The sequence below is a fragment of the Crassostrea angulata genome, chromosome 8 (assembly GCF_025612915.1).
Source record: "Crassostrea angulata isolate pt1a10 chromosome 8, ASM2561291v2, whole genome shotgun sequence".
NCBI classification, from domain to species: domain Eukaryota; kingdom Metazoa; phylum Mollusca; class Bivalvia; order Ostreida; family Ostreidae; genus Magallana; species Magallana angulata.
The window spans coordinates 52894058-52912226 of record NC_069118.1 but is presented as its reverse complement, the minus strand read 5'-3'; the positions used below and the strand labels follow the sequence as shown (position 1 = coordinate 52912226).

Here is an 18169-nt window from a genome sequence, read left to right as displayed (position 1 = left end):
TGCATAATTTTAAATATAATGCTGAATTTTAGGTTTTTTCTTCTATGATATGCGTGGGTATAGTAATTTGAGCATGTTGAGTGGTATTATACACCAACAATTAAACTTTTATTAGAGTTTTCATGATATTGACATTTTTACATATATTTTATATATATTTTCAATATCACTTGCTTTGATAGGTGCCATTTTTAGGTAAATGAAGGCTTTTTCCAAATTGAAACGGATTTTGTGATGCGTAATAGTCGATGTAATGATATCAACATGCAAAATGGACATAAAAATAACTTCATTTTCGAGGCTCTGTGAGACACCTTGTGTGCAAATACTGTAAAACAGCCCTGATACATGTGGAAATGAATAGATCTACACCGGTGATGTACGTTGGTTAAATTTTTCATTTCATTTGCAGGTCGTCGCCATTATGCCTGATGGCCATGTACGGGTGGGGTTATTTCCGACACTATCAGAAACAATAGTGTGCCAGCTGGGCACTGTGGCTGAACTCCCCCGTACAGCAACAAAGTCTTGGAAAAGTGGGAAGAAGACCGCCTTTCGGGTACGTCAAAACCTATATATTGGTGAAATGTTTTAGAATGTATGTCTAAAATGTCTGTTTTGGAAAAAAATTCTTTGCCCGGTTGCCGGTAAGCGCTGGGCCCTTGGTCCTATTTTTTCAAGCTTCGGTCATGTATAATTTTTGTAATGTTCATGTATAATTCTTGTAATGTTAGAACATTCGACTAATGGAGGTGTTTTTTTGCAGGCAGCCAAGGCAGCCGCCGCAGCCTCCAAGGAATCCCCCGCAGCCTCCAAGGAATCCCCCGCAGCCTCCTCCTCCAAGGACTCGGCCAGGAAGAAACGAAAGGTAAGAACTCAACCTAATTTGTTTGGTTGTTTGTTGCTATGAAACCTTTAATAACACCAACATTTATTTTTGTTGGCCTTACCGGCCCAGAACGCAGTGTATCATCAGTAGTGTGTTTGGATATTTGATTATTGAACATTCGACTAATGGAGATGTTTTTTTGCAGGTGGCCAATAGCCCTGAACTCGAACCCCCCGCAGCATCCTCCTCCTCCGAGGACTCGGCAGGCAGGCAACCCTCTGAGAAAGGAACGGTAAGAACCCAACCTAATTTGTTGTGTGCGCAATTTCGTGTATACATTGGACAATATATAACCGATGATACATTGTGTATACTTGGTGTACACGGCCTATACACTTGTATAATTTTTGTAATGTTCATGTATAATTCTTGTAATGTTAGAACATTCGACTAATGGAGATGTTTTTTTTTGCAGGCAGCCAAGGCAGCCGCCGCAGCCTCCAAGGAATCCCCCGCAGCCTCCTCCTCCAAGGACTCGGCCAGGAAGAAACGAAAGGTAAAAACCCAACCTAATTTGTTTGGTTGTTTGTTGCTATGAAACCTTTAATAACACCAACATTTATTTTTGTTGGCCTTACCGGCCCAGAACGCAGTGTATCATCAGTAGTGTGTTTGGATATTTGATTATTGAACATTCGACTAATGGAGATGTTTTTTTGCAGGTGGCCAATAGCCCTGAACTCGAACCCCCCGCAGCATCCTCCTCCTCCGAGGACTCGGCAGGCAGGCAACCCTCTGAGAAAGGAACGGTAAGAACCCAACCTAATTTGTTGTGTGCACAATTTCGTGTATACATTGGACAATATATAACCGATGATACATTGTGTATACTTGGTGTACACGGCCTATACACTTGTATAATTTTTGTAATGTTCATGTATAATTCTTGTAATGTTAGAACATTCGACTAATGGAGATGTTTTTTTTTGCAGGCAGCCAAGGCAGCCGCCGCAGCCTCCAAGGAATCCTCCGCAGCCTCCTCCTCCAAGGACTCGGCCAGGAAGAAACGAAAGGTAAAAACCCAACCTAATTTGTTTGGTTGTTTGTTGCTATGAAACCTTTAATAACACCAACATTTATTTTTGTTGGCCTTACCGGCCCAGAACGCAGTGTATCATCAGTAGTGTGTTTGGATATTTGATTATTGAACATTCGACTAATGGAGATGTTTTTTTGCAGGCAGCCCAGAAAAGCCACAAATTGAGTTTCGACGGGTACATCGACTTGCTTGCTGCAAAAATTGAAGAAGGGAACAAAACAAAAGGGAATAAGGACCAGAGGAGAGGTGCTGACGGCAAATTTGGCAATAAAAATTTATTGGACTGTTCCTGGAGGACCTGGTTGAAAAGCATGTTTACAGAATATCCAGGTGTGCTGTGCAAGTGCTTTTGTAATCATCGACCTTTGACTAGCGCACAAGCCTTAATAAAACACATAGAGAGAAATCACTATATCAATAATGTGGTATCATTTGGTGAGGAGGACCTGGAATTCACACCACCACAGTTTTAGCTCACCTCCCCCCCCCCCCCCCCCCCCCCAAGTTTAAATAAGTTGTTGAATCAAATTTGGAAATTCACCCCAAATTCAAATTTGGAAATTCACCCTTGTCTAGTGGGTTCAACTAATTTTGTATGCTCTACCTATAGTAACCATATATCTTGATTTCCCAGAAACTTGTTGACGCTGCAATTGCACTTCATATAAATACATGTTTTGGCATTCTATGTTATTTGTAAATGCTGTTTGTCCTTATATTTTGATATATCCAGTTACTTTGTTTCTACTGTTTCGCAAGTATCTTGGCAATAATATCTCTTACTACTGTATATTTTGTATGAGAGTCAAACTGTAGAACTATGTGGGTTGAAGAATATCTCTTACTACTGTATATTTTGTATGAGAGTCAAACTGTAGAACTATGTGGGTTGAAGAATAAAAGTGTGCACTCAATCAAATATTGTTTTTAGGCCAATACTTTGTAAGATATACCAAGTGCACTTGTAATCCTCGACCTTTAGCTAGCGCACAAGCCTTAATAAAACACATAGAGAGAAATGACTATATCAATAATGTGGTATCATTTGGTGAGGAGGACCTGGAAATCACACCACCACAGTTTTAGCTCATCTCCCCTCCCCCCAAAGTTTAAATAAGTTGTTGAATCAACTTTGGAAATTCACCCAAAACGTTTGGGGGGGGGGGGGGGGTATATAGGAATCACTTTGTCTGTCCGTCTGTCCGTCTGTGCAGTTTTCCTGTCTGGTCCATAACTTTTATATGCCTTAATGAATCTTTATGAAACTTTGGGAGGTCGTTACATATAATTGTATCAGTTGGTGACTTTTGTAGTAACAAGGTGAACTTGCCATTAAAACTTAGGTATTGGTTATTATCAACGAGCCCAACGGAGTTAGAGAGGGTATATAGCGTTTGGTTCGTTCGTTAGTACGTACATGCGTACTTAAGTAATAGTCAGATTAAAGTTTTGGTTAAGGTGCATATCTCGGCAACTACAAGTGGTAGAGGGATGATATTTGGTCAGTCGATACATCTTGGGTAGTAACCAACATCTGTACTGAAATTAGGTCACTTTGACTTACATTTTATGCTTGAGCAACTTAGGTTAAAGTTTCGGTTAAGGTGCATATCTCGGCAACTACAAGTGGTAGAGGGATTTGGTCAGTGGATACATCTTGAGCAGTAACCAACATCCAAACCCAAATTAGATCACCTTGACCTACAATTTGCGCTTGAGCGACTTAAAGTTTCGGTTAAGGTGCATATTCCAGTAACTACAAGTGGTAGAGGGATGATATTTGGTCAGTGGATACATCTTGGGTTGTAACTAATATCGGTACCAAAATGTAGGTCCACTGATTTGAGATTTTGTAAGTTACTGCTACAAACTATATACAAGTATCCACATTAAAAAGTTAAGATACTGATCAATTATAATCTTATGAGTTTTTATACTTTGAAAAAAAAAATGTTGGTACCAAAATTAGGTCCACTTGACCTACATTTTACGCTGAGCTACTTACTACTTAGGTTAAATTTTAGGTTAATGGGCGAGGGGGTTTGCAGTCGTGGACGACAGCTCCATTTCTTCATTATATGTTTCTGGTGGTACCAATATAGTTGTCAGTAATTGAAATGGACTTAAACCATTCTTCCTAAATGAGTCCCTCAAATGTGAAATGTAGGTCACAGCCAAACTCTGAAGCATGCATTCTTCCTAATTGCATGTGGATGTGATATGAAGCATGCCAATTTCAATCTCTGTCATCTGTTAGCTCTGACAAAGTCCCAAAGTCAGCGAACCGTAAAAATATAGGATACATCTAAAATTATGTACCACTGAGTAATATTTGTATCAAGTTGGTGACTTTAGTGGTAACAAAGTGAACTTGCCATTAAAACATAGATAATCTAAAGATTACAGATTTCACCTTGTTGTTCAGAGTTGCCTAGCTTATTAACAATTTTAGTTCACCAGAACTATTAGCGTCCCCCATCATCTGTGTCCACTTTCATGTTACAAGTTAATATCTTAACAACTTTACATTGTAGGATCATCAAACATGGTTAAATTGTTATATGAATGTATCAGGGGTGGTATATCAGCATCTAGGTCAAACTAGATCACTTTGAACTACGCTTTTCGCTTAAACAACTTGTATCCAAGTTTATCTTATACATGTAGTTCATATCTCATGTAACAATATAGTTATGTACCAGAAATAGACTTTAACCATTCCTCCTATCAAAGTTGATCAACTGTGAAAAGTAGGTCAAGAGTCAGTATCTAAAGCCTGCATCCTGCTCAGCATCCCTAGAGGCACCAATACTCGGTGTTCAACTTGTTCAGTTAATTGAGAAATTGCCTTGACCCATTCTCCCTTAATAATTCGCTAAACTATGAAATGTAGGTCACAGCCAACATCTGAAGCTTGCTCTCTTCTTAACTGCATGCAGACATCAGGTGAACTAAAATTACCTCTTTTAGTTTTGAAGCATAGATGAAATGACCACCTAGGTAAATCTAGGTCAATGTGACCAAAATACAATTTAAACCTTGTATTACAAAGTTCTCTTTCTAATATCCAAATATACAGCAGAGACAAAGCCACTCATGCAGAAAATTTTGGTCAAATATACCCAATGATCTGGTCATTACAATTGTAACAAGATGGTGTATTGTATTACCCACCTCATCCGAAAAGCAGATGAGTACTGAAATCTAGCAAAATTCTACAAGCTTCAATATTTACACAAAATTTGAAATCGAATGTTTTCATTGATTGTCACAACAGGACTGACGGAACAATATTCTGAATATTATCTGAATGCCATATATCCTACAGCAATATAGTTGTTGAAGCTGGATGTATCTTTGATCATCTTTGCTCTCACATGAGAAGATTGACAAACAACAATGGTCAGGGTTTTCCATAGATGTTCATGGCAAGCCAGTTATTTTCAAGTTGGTGTCAACATTTAACATTCTAGCAAAATTCAAATTGATACATTTTGTTTAAATCTGACATAAAAGCTGACAAGCTACTGTAAATTTTTCCGATGATATATTGTGAATACTTAGTGTAAACGGTCTATACGCTTTGTACATTGGGTATACGTCGTGCAAACGGCCTGTACAGGGCGTATACTTTGTGTGCACAATTTCGTGTATACATTGGACCATATATAACCGATGATACATTGTGTATACTTGATGTACACGGCCTGTACGCTTGGTACGTTGGGCATACGCCCTGTATAGGACGTATACTTCGTGCACAAATTTGGTGTATACATTGGACCATATATAACCGATGATACATTGTGTATACTTGGTGTAAACTGTCTATACGCTTTGTACATTGTGTATACTTGGTGTAAACGGTCTATACGCTTTGTACATTGTGTACACTTGGTGTAAATGGTCTATACGCTTTGTACATTGGGTATACGTGGTGTAAACTGCCTGTACAGGGCGTATACTTTGTGTGCACAATTTGGTGTATACATTGGACCATGTATAACCGATGATACATTGTGTATACTTGGTGTAAACGGTCTATACGCTTTTTACATTAAGTATACGTCCTGTACAGGGCGTATGCCTAATGTACCAAGCGTATAGGTCGTGTACACCAAGTATACACAATGTATCATCGGTTATATATGTACACATTGTGTATACTTGGTGTAAATGGTCTATACGCTTTTTACATTGTGTACACTTGGTGTAAACGGTCTATACGCTTTGTACATTGGGTATACGTGGTGTAAACTGCCTGTACAGGGCGTATACTTTGTGTGCACAATTTGGTGTATACATTGGACCATATATAACCGATGATACATTGTGTATACTTGGTGTAATCGGTCTATACGCTTTGTACATTGGTGTAAACGGCCTGTACAGGGCGTATACTTTGTGTGCACAATTTGGTGTATACATTGGACCATATATAACCGATGATACATTGTGTATACTTAGTGTAAACGGTCTATACGCTTTGTACATTGGGTATACAAAGTATACGCCCTATACAATTTTGTACACAAAGTATACGCCCTGTACAGGCCGTTTGCACGACGTATACCCAATGTACAAAGCGTATAGACCGTTTACACTAAGTATACACAATGTATCATCGGTTATATATGGTCCAATGTATACACCAAATTGTGCACACAAAGTATACGCCCTATTCAATTTTGTACACGAAGTATATGACCTGTACAGGCCGTTTACACCACGTGTACCCAATGTACAAAGCGTATAGACCGTTTACACCAAGTATACACAATGTATCATCGGTTATATATGGTCCAATGTATACACCAAATTTTGTGCACGAAGTATACGTCCTGTACAGGGCGTATGCCTAATACCAAGCGTATAGGTCGTGTACACCAAGTATACACAATGACACAATGTATCATCTGTTATATATGGTCCAATGTATACATGTACACGAAATTGTGCACACAAAGTATACGCCCTGTACAGGCCGATTACACCACGTATACCCAATGTACAAAGCGTATAGACCGTTTACACCAAGTGTACACAATGTACAAAGCGTATATACCATTTACACCAAGTATACACAATGTACAAAGCGAATAGACCGTTTACACCAAGTATACACAATGTATCATCGGTTATATATGGTCCAATGTATACACCAAATGTTTTGCACGAAGTATACGTCCTATACAGGGCGTATGCCCAACGTACCAAGCGTACAGGCCTTGTACATCAAGTATACACAATGTATCATCGGTTATATATGGTCCAATGTATACACAAAATGGTGCACACAAAGTATACGCCCTGTACAGGCCGTTTGCACGACGTATACCCAATGTACAAAGCGTATAGACCGTTTACACTAAGTATACACAATGTATCATCGGTTATATATGGTCCAATGTATACACGAAATTATGCACACAAAGTATACGCCCTATACAATTTTGTACACGAAGTATATGACCTGTACAGTCTTACATCATGCAATACCAAATCATTTATAAAAATTATGGGATACGATACCTATCAGTTTGACGCACAGCTTCTCGTATTAGGTTTAGGTTGAAGAATAAAAGAAAATATTCCAACGGAGATGCATTTCTCGCCGGCATGTTCTTTGGCCCTGGGTTCCCAGTGAATGGCTTATTTTGCACCGGTTCAGGCGGCAATACACGGAACCACACTCCAGCCATCTTGTACGGCGCAAGGCAGAACGCACGTGTTATTATGACGTCATTTACGTAAAATGACGTTATAACAAAATACCGCGTTATGGAAGTCATTTATGTCATTCTTTTCAATGTTGATATTATTTTTAAGAATTATATGTTTCGAAAATAATATACATGCATGCATTGCGTAAACATTTTAAAAATAATTTAGGGCAATAATATTATCTGTTGCTTGAATTTTTGAAGTTATTGAGAAACAAACAATCGGAACAAAATTATGCAACAATATGTTAATTACGATGAATTAATAAAATTAATGCACATGAACATATGCTGTTTTAGTGTAATGTTTAGCAATAAAAAAAAACACATTAACTTTTATTTCAACAATTGATATAATAATTATGCAAATTTTGATGGCAGATAAAAAGATCTTAGTTTGTGTAACTATGTATCAAGAAATCCGTTAATTCTAGCGCAATAAATCTCTTTTAAAAATCAAAATAATAAATTAATATGTCAATAAATTACAATTGGATACTTTATTGTTCATAATAACATACGATGCTTTTATATTTATTGACGTATATTTAATAAATCATATGGAAAAAGTGTAAAGTTAAAATCGGCCTAAAATCGGCCCCGTGGCACTCTGGACAACTGTGTGATCGGCCCAAAATCGGCCCTGTGGCACAGAAGTGGTTAAAGAGTGATTGAAAACGTGTTTTCATCGACTTTCATTTAAATTATATTTACCTATACCAAGGACTGCACATTTTGGATATATATATATGTATATGTAATGAAAGCGCTTACGTTTTATATATCGTGTTGTTAATTTCTTTTATTTTAACCACTTATGTGCCACAGGGCCTATTTGGGCCTATTTGAATATCTACGTTCAGTGCCACGGGGCCTATTTGGGCCTATTTGGAAAAGAAAAAAATATTTTTTTTAAAGATACAAATTAAGTGTTACAGGTTTTCCGTGTATTTCATAAGCTATAGTTCGTTAATATTTTTATCAAAAGGAAACAATATCGAAAATTTGCAACGTCAGTTATCTCTCTCAATGGCCGAGTGGGTCATGTTTTGACTTTTGAACAGACCGAGTGCATCCCTGGTTTGAATCCCGCTAAGTGCCATTGATGAGTTTTGCCTGCAGATTTATACTCGGATGTTATTGCCGGATTTACGTATAAACTTATGTACGTGCATACATGTTCTTTATATTTCCCATGAACTCTTTTTCACGTGTTTTTTATAAATGTATTTCATACGCAAATTATTTGGGGGAAAAAAAGGAACTTTTCCTAGGTGTATGGAGTTGCAACTGTATGTATAAACGAATGGATTCTGATTCAATCGTAATAATTTATATAAACTTTGAAAGGGATATTTCTATTTTAAGCAACTGATTGCCGTATGATTTAACTTGTTGAAAGCTTACATGTAGAAGAGCAATGCATTACAACAAGCCAATTTGTTTTCTTCTGTGAATTTGTAGCTCTTACAACAAGTTAAATATACCAGAAATTGATTAACATTTAACGTCTCTTTATTAGTAAAAAAAAAGGAAGCATTTTTAACACAGCTCCACAAAAAAGTTATGCAATTCAAAGATGTCTGTTTTGTGAGTATACTAATAACACCCCCCCCCCCTCAGTTCTACATGTTCTTTAATGTGTCTTCCTTTATTTTCTAATATACAACCTTACCTTAACCATTTATTTTTAATGCATGAGAGGGTGTACGTGTGCGTGTAAGTGAATGAGAGGAATGAGATGAGCAAAGGTCATCATGTTTATGCATTGACAAAATCTGTATGTCCTTTATTTTATTTGGACATATATATATATATATATATATATATATATATATATATATATATATATATATATATATATATATATATATATACATGTATTGCTCTGATAAGCTGTAATGCTTAAAGACATAAAGAATTGAATGGAATTGATCCTTCTGACTACTCGAATGACCCTACAACCAGTGTTTGATAACGAGCCATTTCACACCACACAAAAGGAAAATATATATGCGCTTACAATCTTTCCAAAAATAAAATGACCATCTAATTAACAAACGATTCTGTCATAAAGATGAAAAATAACTTAAGTTATGATCTCATATACAGACATCATAAGTGTTAAGGATAAAACTGTTTGATTGGAGGTAGCACTACAATATTAAATATTGTAGTGCATGAAATATAAAATTTTACCAAATATTTAAAACTTTATTTGCATGTAAAATCAAAACAAAGTTTTTGAAATATTCCCGTAAACAGTTTATCAAATAAAATTACATTGTATAAATAAAACATTGGTAGCAAGAAACACACACACCTTCAAATTTGAAATCAAGTCAGGGCCTTTTCACTACCACCCCCTCCCCCACACCGTCCTCTAGTGATCTTGATTTTTTTTTCTAAAAACTAAGAATGTATCAGACTCTCAGACTTCTAACGTGTTGAGTTTTATCTCATAAAAAATTCAGTCCCTGCCATCGGCAAATAACCCGATGTAAATGGAATAACTCTGGGATTATTTTTCGTCAGCCATGTTTTGACGTGAACCCTGGTATTTATAAATGATATAGTAATTATAACGATTATTCAGGGGGCCGTGGCGCCAAGAACGGCATAATTATTGAAGGTTCTGAGACCGGTCACCCCCGGGCAGGACCCCCACCCTCAGGAATCCGGGGTCACCTAATTGTCACAAGTCCTAGTTTAGGCGCCCTGCGCCTTGTTTATGTCCCTATATAATATGATAATATAGTAATTATAACGATTATTCAGGGGGCCGTGGCGCCAAGAACGGCATAATTATTGAAGGTTCTGAGACCGGTCACCCCCGGGCAGGACCCCCACCCTCAGGAATCCGGGGTCACCTAATTGTCACAAGTCCTAGTTTAGGCGCCCTGCGCCTTGTTTATGTCCCTATATAATATGATAATATAGTTATTATAACGATTATTCAGGGGGCCGTGGCGCCAAGAACGGCATAATTATTGAAGGTTCTGAGACCGGTCACCCCCGGGCAGGACCCCCACCCTCAGGAATCCGGGGTCACCTAATTGTCACAAGTCCTAGTTTAGGCGCCCTGCGCCTTGTTTATGTCCCTATATAATATGATAATATAGTAATTATAACGATTATTCAGGGGGCCGTGGCGCCAAGAACGGCATAATTATTGAAGGTTCTGAGACCGGTCACCCCCGGGCAGGACCCCCACCCTCAGGAATCCGGGGTCACCTAATTGTCACAAGTCCTAGTTTAGGCGCCCTGCGCCTTGTTTATGTCCCTATATAATATGATAATATAGTAATTATAACGATTATTCAGGGGGCCGTGGCGCCAAGAACGGCATAATTATTGAAGGTTCTGAGACCGGTCACCCCCGGGCAGGACCCCCACCCTCAGGAATCCGGGGTCACCTAATTGTCACAAGTCCTAGTTTAGGCGCCCTGCGCCTTGTTTATGTCCCTATATAATATGATAATATAGTAATTATAACGATTATTCAGGGGGCCGTGGCGCCAAGAACGGCATAATTATTGAAGGTTCTGAGACCGGTCACCCCCGGGCAGGACCCCCACCCTCAGGAATCCGGGGTCACCTAATTGTCACAAGTCCTAGTTTAGGCGCCCTGCGCCTTGTTTATGTCCCTATATAATATGATAATATAGATATTATAACGATTATTCAGGGGGCCGTGGCGCCAAGAACGGCATAATTATTGAAGGTTCTGAGACCGGTCACCCCCGGGCAGGACCCCCACCCTCAGGAATCCGGGGTCACCTAATTGTCACAAGTCCTAGTTTAGGCGCCCTGCGCCTTGTTTATGTCCCTATATAATATGATAATATAGTAATTATAACGATTATTCAGGGGGCCGTGGCGCCAAGAACGGCATAATTATTGAAGGTTCTGAGACCGGTCACCCCCGGGCAGGACCCCCACCCTCAGGAATCCGGGGTCACCTAATTGTCACAAGTCCTAGTTTAGGCGCCCTGCGCCTTGTTTATGTCCCTATATAATATGATAATATAGTAATTATAACGATTATTCAGGGGGCCGTGGCGCCAAGAACGGCATAATTATTGAAGGTTCTGAGACCGGTCACCCCCGGGCAGGACCCCCACCCTCAGGAATCCGGGGTCACCTAATTGTCACAAGTCCTAGTTTAGGCGCCCTGCGCCTTGTTTATGTCCCTATATAATATGATAATATAGTAATTATAACGATTATTCAGGGGGCCGTGGCGCCAAGAACGGCATAATTATTGAAGGTTCTGAGACCGGTCACCCCCGGGCAGGACCCCCACCCTCAGGAATCCGGGGTCACCTAATTGTCACAAGTCCTAGTTTAGGCGCCCTGCGCCTTGTTTATGTCCCTATATAATATGATAATATAGTAATTATAACGATTATTCAGGGGGCCGTGGCGCCAAGAACGGCATAATTATTGAAGGTTCTGAGACCGGTCACCCCCGGGCAGGACCCCCACCCTCAGGAATCCGGGGTCACCTAATTGTCACAAGTCCTAGTTTAGGCGCCCTGCGCCTTGTTTATGTCCCTATATAATATGATAATATAGTAATTATAACGATTATTCAGGGGGCCGTGGCGCCAAGAACGGCATAATTATTGAAGGTTCTGAGACCGGTCACCCCCGTGCAGGACCCCCTCCCTCAGGAATCCGGGGTCACCTAATTGTCACAAGTCCTAGTTTAGGCGCCCTGCGCCTTGTTTATGTCCCTATATAATATGATAATATAGTAATTATAACGATTATTCAGGGGGCCGTGGCGCCAAGAACGGCATAATCATTGAAGGTTCTGAGACCGGTCACCCCCGGGCAGGACCCCCACCCTCAGGAATCCGGGGTCACCTAATTGTCACAAGTCCTAGTTTAGGCGCACTGCGCCTTGTTTATGTCCCTATATAATATGATAATATAGTTATTATAACGATTATTCAGGGGGCCGTGGCGCCAAGAACGGCATAATTATTGAAGGTTCTGAGACCGGTCACCCCGGGCAGGACCCCCACCCTCAGGAATCCGGGGTCACCTAATTGTCACAAGTCCTAGTTTAGGCGCCCTGCGCCTTGTTTATGTCCCTATATAATATGATAATATAGTAATTATAACGATTATTCAGGGGGCCGTGGCGCCAAGAACGGCATAATTATTGAAGGTTCTGAGACCGGTCACCCCCGGGCAGGACCCCCACCCTCAGGAATCCGGGGTCACCAAATTGTCACAAGTCCTAGTTTAGGCGCCCTGCGCCTTGTTTATGTCCCTATATAATATGATAATATAGTAATTATAACGATTATTCAGGGGGCCGTGGCGCCAAGAACGGCATAATTATTGAAGGTTCTGAGACCGGTCACCCCCGGGCAGGACCCCCACCCTCAGGAATCCGGGGTCACCTAATTGTCACAAGTCCTAGTTTAGGCGCCCTGCGCCTTGTTTATGTCCCTATATAATATGATAATATAGTTATTATAACGATTATTCAGGGGGCCGTGGCGCCAAGAACGGCATAATTATTGAAGGTTCTGAGACCAGTCACCCCCGGGCAGGACCCCCACCCTCAGGAATCCGGGGTCACCTAATTGTCACAAGTCCTAGTTTAGGCGCCTTGCGCCTATTTACCGAGGGATATTTTCCCGTCGGGATCGAAAAACTAGTCGATAAGCATATTTAGAACGGAGTTAGTGCGTTGAAGTTAGTGCGTGCTAGCTTGACTTTGGTAACAATATGTTAATTACGATGAATTAATAAAATTAATGCACATGAACATATGCTGTTTTAGTGTAATGTTTAGCAATAAAAAAAACCACATTAACTTTTTTTTCAACAATTGATATAATAATTATGCAAATTTTGATGGCAGATAAAAAGATCTTAGTTTGTGTAACTATGTATCAAGAAATCCCTTAATTCTAGCGCAATAAATCTCTTTTAAAAATCAAAATAATAAATTAATATGTCAATAAATTACAATTGGATACTTTATTGTTCATAATAACATACGATGCTTTTATATTTATTGACGTATATTTAATAAATCATATGGAAAAAGTGTAAAGTTAAAATCGGCCTAAAATCGGCCCCGTGGCACTCTGGACAACTGTGTGATCGGCCCAAAATCGGCCCTGTGGCACAGAAGTGGTTAAAGAGTGATTGAAAACGTGTTTTCATCGACTTTCATTTAAATTATATTTACCTATACCAAGGACTGCACATTTTGGATATATATATATGTATATGTAATGAAAGCGCTTACGTTTTATATATCGTGTTGTTAATTTCTTTTATTTTAACCACTTATGTGCCACAGGGCCTATTTGGGCCTATTTGAATATCTACGTTCAGTGCCACGGGGCCTATTTGGGCCTATTTGGAAAAGAAAAAAATATTTTTTTTAAAGATACAAATTAAGTGTTACAGGTTTTCCGTGTATTTCATAAGCTATAGTTCGTTAATATTTTTATCAAAAGGAAACAATATCGAAAATTTGCAACGTCAGTTATCTCTCTCAATGGCCGAGTGGGTCATGTTTTGACTTTTGAACAGACCGAGTGCATCCCTGGTTTGAATCCCGCTAAGTGCCATTGATGAGTTTTGCCTGCAGATTTATACTCGGATGTTATTGCCGGATTTACGTATAAACTTATGTACGTGCATACATGTTCTTTATATTTCCCATGAACTCTTTTTCACGTGTTTTTTATAAATGTATTTCATACGCAAATTATTTGGGGGAAAAAAAGGAACTTTTCCTAGGTGTATGGAGTTGCAACTGTATGTATAAACGAATGGATTCTGATTCAATCGTAATAATTTATATAAACTTTGAAAGGGATATTTCTATTTTAAGCAACTGATTGCCGTATGATTTAACTTGTTGAAAGCTTACATGTAGAAGAGCAATGCATTACAACAAGCCAATTTGTTTTCTTCTGTGAATTTGTAGCTCTTACAACAAGTTAAATATACCAGAAATTGATTAACATTTAACGTCTCTTTATTAGTAAAAAAAAAGGAAGCATTTTTAACACAGCTCCACAAAAAAGTTATGCAATTCAAAGATGTCTGTTTTGTGAGTATACTAATAACACCCCCCCCCCTCAGTTCTACAAGTTCTTTAATGTGTCTTCCTTTATTTTCTAATATACAACCTTACCTTAACCATTTATTTTTAATGCATGAGAGGGTGTACGTGTGCGTGTAGGTGAATGAGAGGAATGAGATGAGCAAAGGTCATCATGTTTATGCATTGACAAAATCTGTATGTCCTTTATTTTATTTGGACATATATATATATATATATATAGAAATATATATATATATATATATATATATATATATATATATATATATATATATATATATATATATATATATATATATATATATATATATATATATATATACATGTATTGCTCTGATAAGCTGTAATGCTTAAAGACATAAAGAATTGAATGGAATTGATCCTTCTGACTACTCGAATGACCCTACAACCAGTGTTTGATAACGAGCCATTTCACACCACACAAAAGGAAAATATATATGCGCTTACAATCTTTCCAAAAATAAAATGACCATCTAATTAACAAACGATTCTGTCATAAAGATGAAAAATAACTTAAGTTATGATCTCATATACAGACATCATAAGTGTTAAAGATAAAACAGTTTGATTGGAGGTAGCACTACAATATTAAATATTGTAGTGCATGAAATATAAAATTTTACCAAATATTTAAAACTTTATTTGCATGTAAAATCAAAACAAAGTTTTTGAAATATTCCCGTAAACAGTTTATCAAATAAAATTACATTGTATAAATAAAACATTGGTAGCAAGAAACACACACACCTTCAAATTTGAAATCAAGTCAGGGCCTTTTCACTACCACCCCCTCCCCCACACCGTCCTCTAGTGATCTTGATTTTTTTTTCTAAAAACTAAGAATGTATCAGACTCTCAGACTTCTAACGTGTTGAGTTTTATCTCATAAAAAATTCAGTCCCTGCCATCGGCAAATAACCCGATGTAAATGGAATAACTCTGGGATTATTTTTCGTCAGCCATGTTTTGACGTGAACCCTGGTATTTATAAATGATATAGTTATTATAACGATTATTCAGGGGGCCGTGGCGCCAAGAACGGCATAATCATTGAAGGTTCTGAGACCGGTCACCCCCGGGCAGGACCCCCACCCTCAGGAATCCGGGGTCACCTAATTGTCACAAGTCCTAGTTTAGGCGCACTGCGCCTTGTTTATGTCCCTATATAATATGATAATATAGTTATTATAACGATTATTCAGGGGGCCGTGGCGCCAAGAACGGCATAATTATTGAAGGTTCTGAGACCGGTCACCCCGGGCAGGACCCCCACCCTCAGGAATCCGGGGTCACCTAATTGTCACAAGTCCTAGTTTAGGCGCCCTGCGCCTTGTTTATGTCCCTATATAATATGATAATATAGTAATTATAACGATTATTCAGGGGGCCGTGGCGCCAAGAACGGCATAATTATTGAAGGTTCTGAGACCGGTCACCCCCGGGCAGGACCCCCACCCTCAGGAATCCGGGGTCACCAAATTGTCACAAGTCCTAGTTTAGGCGCCCTGCGCCTTGTTTATGTCCCTATATAATATGATAATATAGTAATTATAACGATTATTCAGGGGGCCGTGGCGCCAAGAACGGCATAATTATTGAAGGTTCTGAGACCGGTCACCCCCGGGCAGGACCCCCACCCTCAGGAATCCGGGGTCACCTAATTGTCACAAGTCCTAGTTTAGGCGCCCTGCGCCTTGTTTATGTCCCTATATAATATGATAATATAGTTATTATAACGATTATTCAGGGGGCCGTGGCGCCAAGAACGGCATAATTATTGAAGGTTCTGAGACCAGTCACCCCCGGGCAGGACCCCCACCCTCAGGAATCCGGGGTCACCTAATTGTCACAAGTCCTAGTTTAGGCGCCTTGCGCCTATTTACCGAGGGATATTTTCCCGTCGGGATCGAAAAACTAGTCGATAAGCATATTTAGAACGGAGTTAGTGCGTTGAAGTTAGTGCGTGCTAGCTTGACTTTGGTAACAATATGTTAATTACGATGAATTAATAAAATTAATGCACATGAACATATGCTGTTTTAGTGTAATGTTTAGCAATAAAAAAAACCACATTAACTTTTTTTTCAACAATTGATATAATAATTATGCAAATTTTGATGGCAGATAAAAAGATCTTAGTTTGTGTAACTATGTATCAAGAAATCCCTTAATTCTAGCGCAATAAATCTCTTTTAAAAATCAAAATAATAAATTAATATGTCAATAAATTACAATTGGATACTTTATTGTTCATAATAACATACGATGCTTTTATATTTATTGACGTATATTTAATAAATCATATGGAAAAAGTGTAAAGTTAAAATCGGCCTAAAATCGGCCCCGTGGCACTCTGGACAACTGTGTGATCGGCCCAAAATCGGCCCTGTGGCACAGAAGTGGTTAAAGAGTGATTGAAAACGTGTTTTCATCGACTTTCATTTAAATTATATTTACCTATACCAAGGACTGCACATTTTGGATATATATATATGTATATGTAATGAAAGCGCTTACGTTTTATATATCGTGTTGTTAATTTCTTTTATTTTAACCACTTATGTGCCACAGGGCCTATTTGGGCCTATTTGAATATCTACGTTCAGTGCCACGGGGCCTATTTGGGCCTATTTGGAAAAGAAAAAAATATTTTTTTTAAAGATACAAATTAAGTGTTACAGGTTTTCCGTGTATTTCATAAGCTATAGTTCGTTAATATTTTTATCAAAAGGAAACAATATCGAAAATTTGCAACGTCAGTTATCTCTCTCAATGGCCGAGTGGGTCATGTTTTGACTTTTGAACAGACCGAGTGCATCCCTGGTTTGAATCCCGCTAAGTGCCATTGATGAGTTTTGCCTGCAGATTTATACTCGGATGTTATTGCCGGATTTACGTATAAACTTATGTACGTGCATACATGTTCTTTATATTTCCCATGAACTCTTTTTCACGTGTTTTTTATAAATGTATTTCATACGCAAATTATTTGGGGGAAAAAAAGGAACTTTTCCTAGGTGTATGGAGTTGCAACTGTATGTATAAACGAATGGATTCTGATTCAATCGTAATAATTTATATAAACTTTGAAAGGGATATTTCTATTTTAAGCAACTGATTGCCGTATGATTTAACTTGTTGAAAGCTTACATGTAGAAGAGCAATGCATTACAACAAGCCAATTTGTTTTCTTCTGTGAATTTGTAGCTCTTACAACAAGTTAAATATACCAGAAATTGATTAACATTTAACGTCTCTTTATTAGTAAAAAAAAAGGAAGCATTTTTAACACAGCTCCACAAAAAAGTTATGCAATTCAAAGATGTCTGTTTTGTGAGTATACTAATAACACCCCCCCCCCTCAGTTCTACAAGTTCTTTAATGTGTCTTCC

General features: G+C 38.5%; 1 protein-coding gene across 2 annotated transcripts; it reads left to right on the top strand.

Annotated features, from left to right (window-relative positions):
• Nucleotides 1-165: 165 nt before the first annotated feature.
• On the top strand, nt 166-2421 carry LOC128159769 (nucleolar protein dao-5-like). 2 transcript variants are annotated; one of them, XM_052822957.1, is made up of 7 exons: nt 166-559; nt 767-868; nt 1035-1121; nt 1305-1385; nt 1552-1638; nt 1822-1902; nt 2069-2421. In XM_052822957.1, exons 1-7 carry the CDS (start codon nt 425-427, stop codon nt 2399-2401), a joined length of 906 nt encoding a protein of 301 aa, XP_052678917.1. In that variant the 5' UTR covers nt 166-424; the 3' UTR covers nt 2402-2421. The 2 variants fall into 2 exon arrangements, with proteins under 2 accessions (XP_052678917.1, XP_052678918.1); XM_052822958.1 differs by lacking the exons at nt 1552-1638; nt 1822-1902 and having other exon boundaries at nt 169-559; nt 2069-2416.
• The last annotated feature ends 15748 nt before the right edge of the window (nt 2422-18169 follow it).

Bases quoted from the DNA above. Each gene is read 5' to 3' on its own strand.
- LOC128159769 (XM_052822957.1), top strand. From the start codon at position 425: ATGCCTGATGGCCATGTACGGGTGGGGTTATTTCCGACACTATCAGAA. The intron at 869-1,034 runs GTAAGAACTCAA...GTTTTTTTGCAG, and splicing joins CGGCCAGGAAGAAACGAAAG to GTGGCCAATAGCCCTGAACT. The intron at 1,639-1,821 runs GTAAGAACCCAA...TTTTTTTTGCAG, and splicing joins AACCCTCTGAGAAAGGAACG to GCAGCCAAGGCAGCCGCCGC.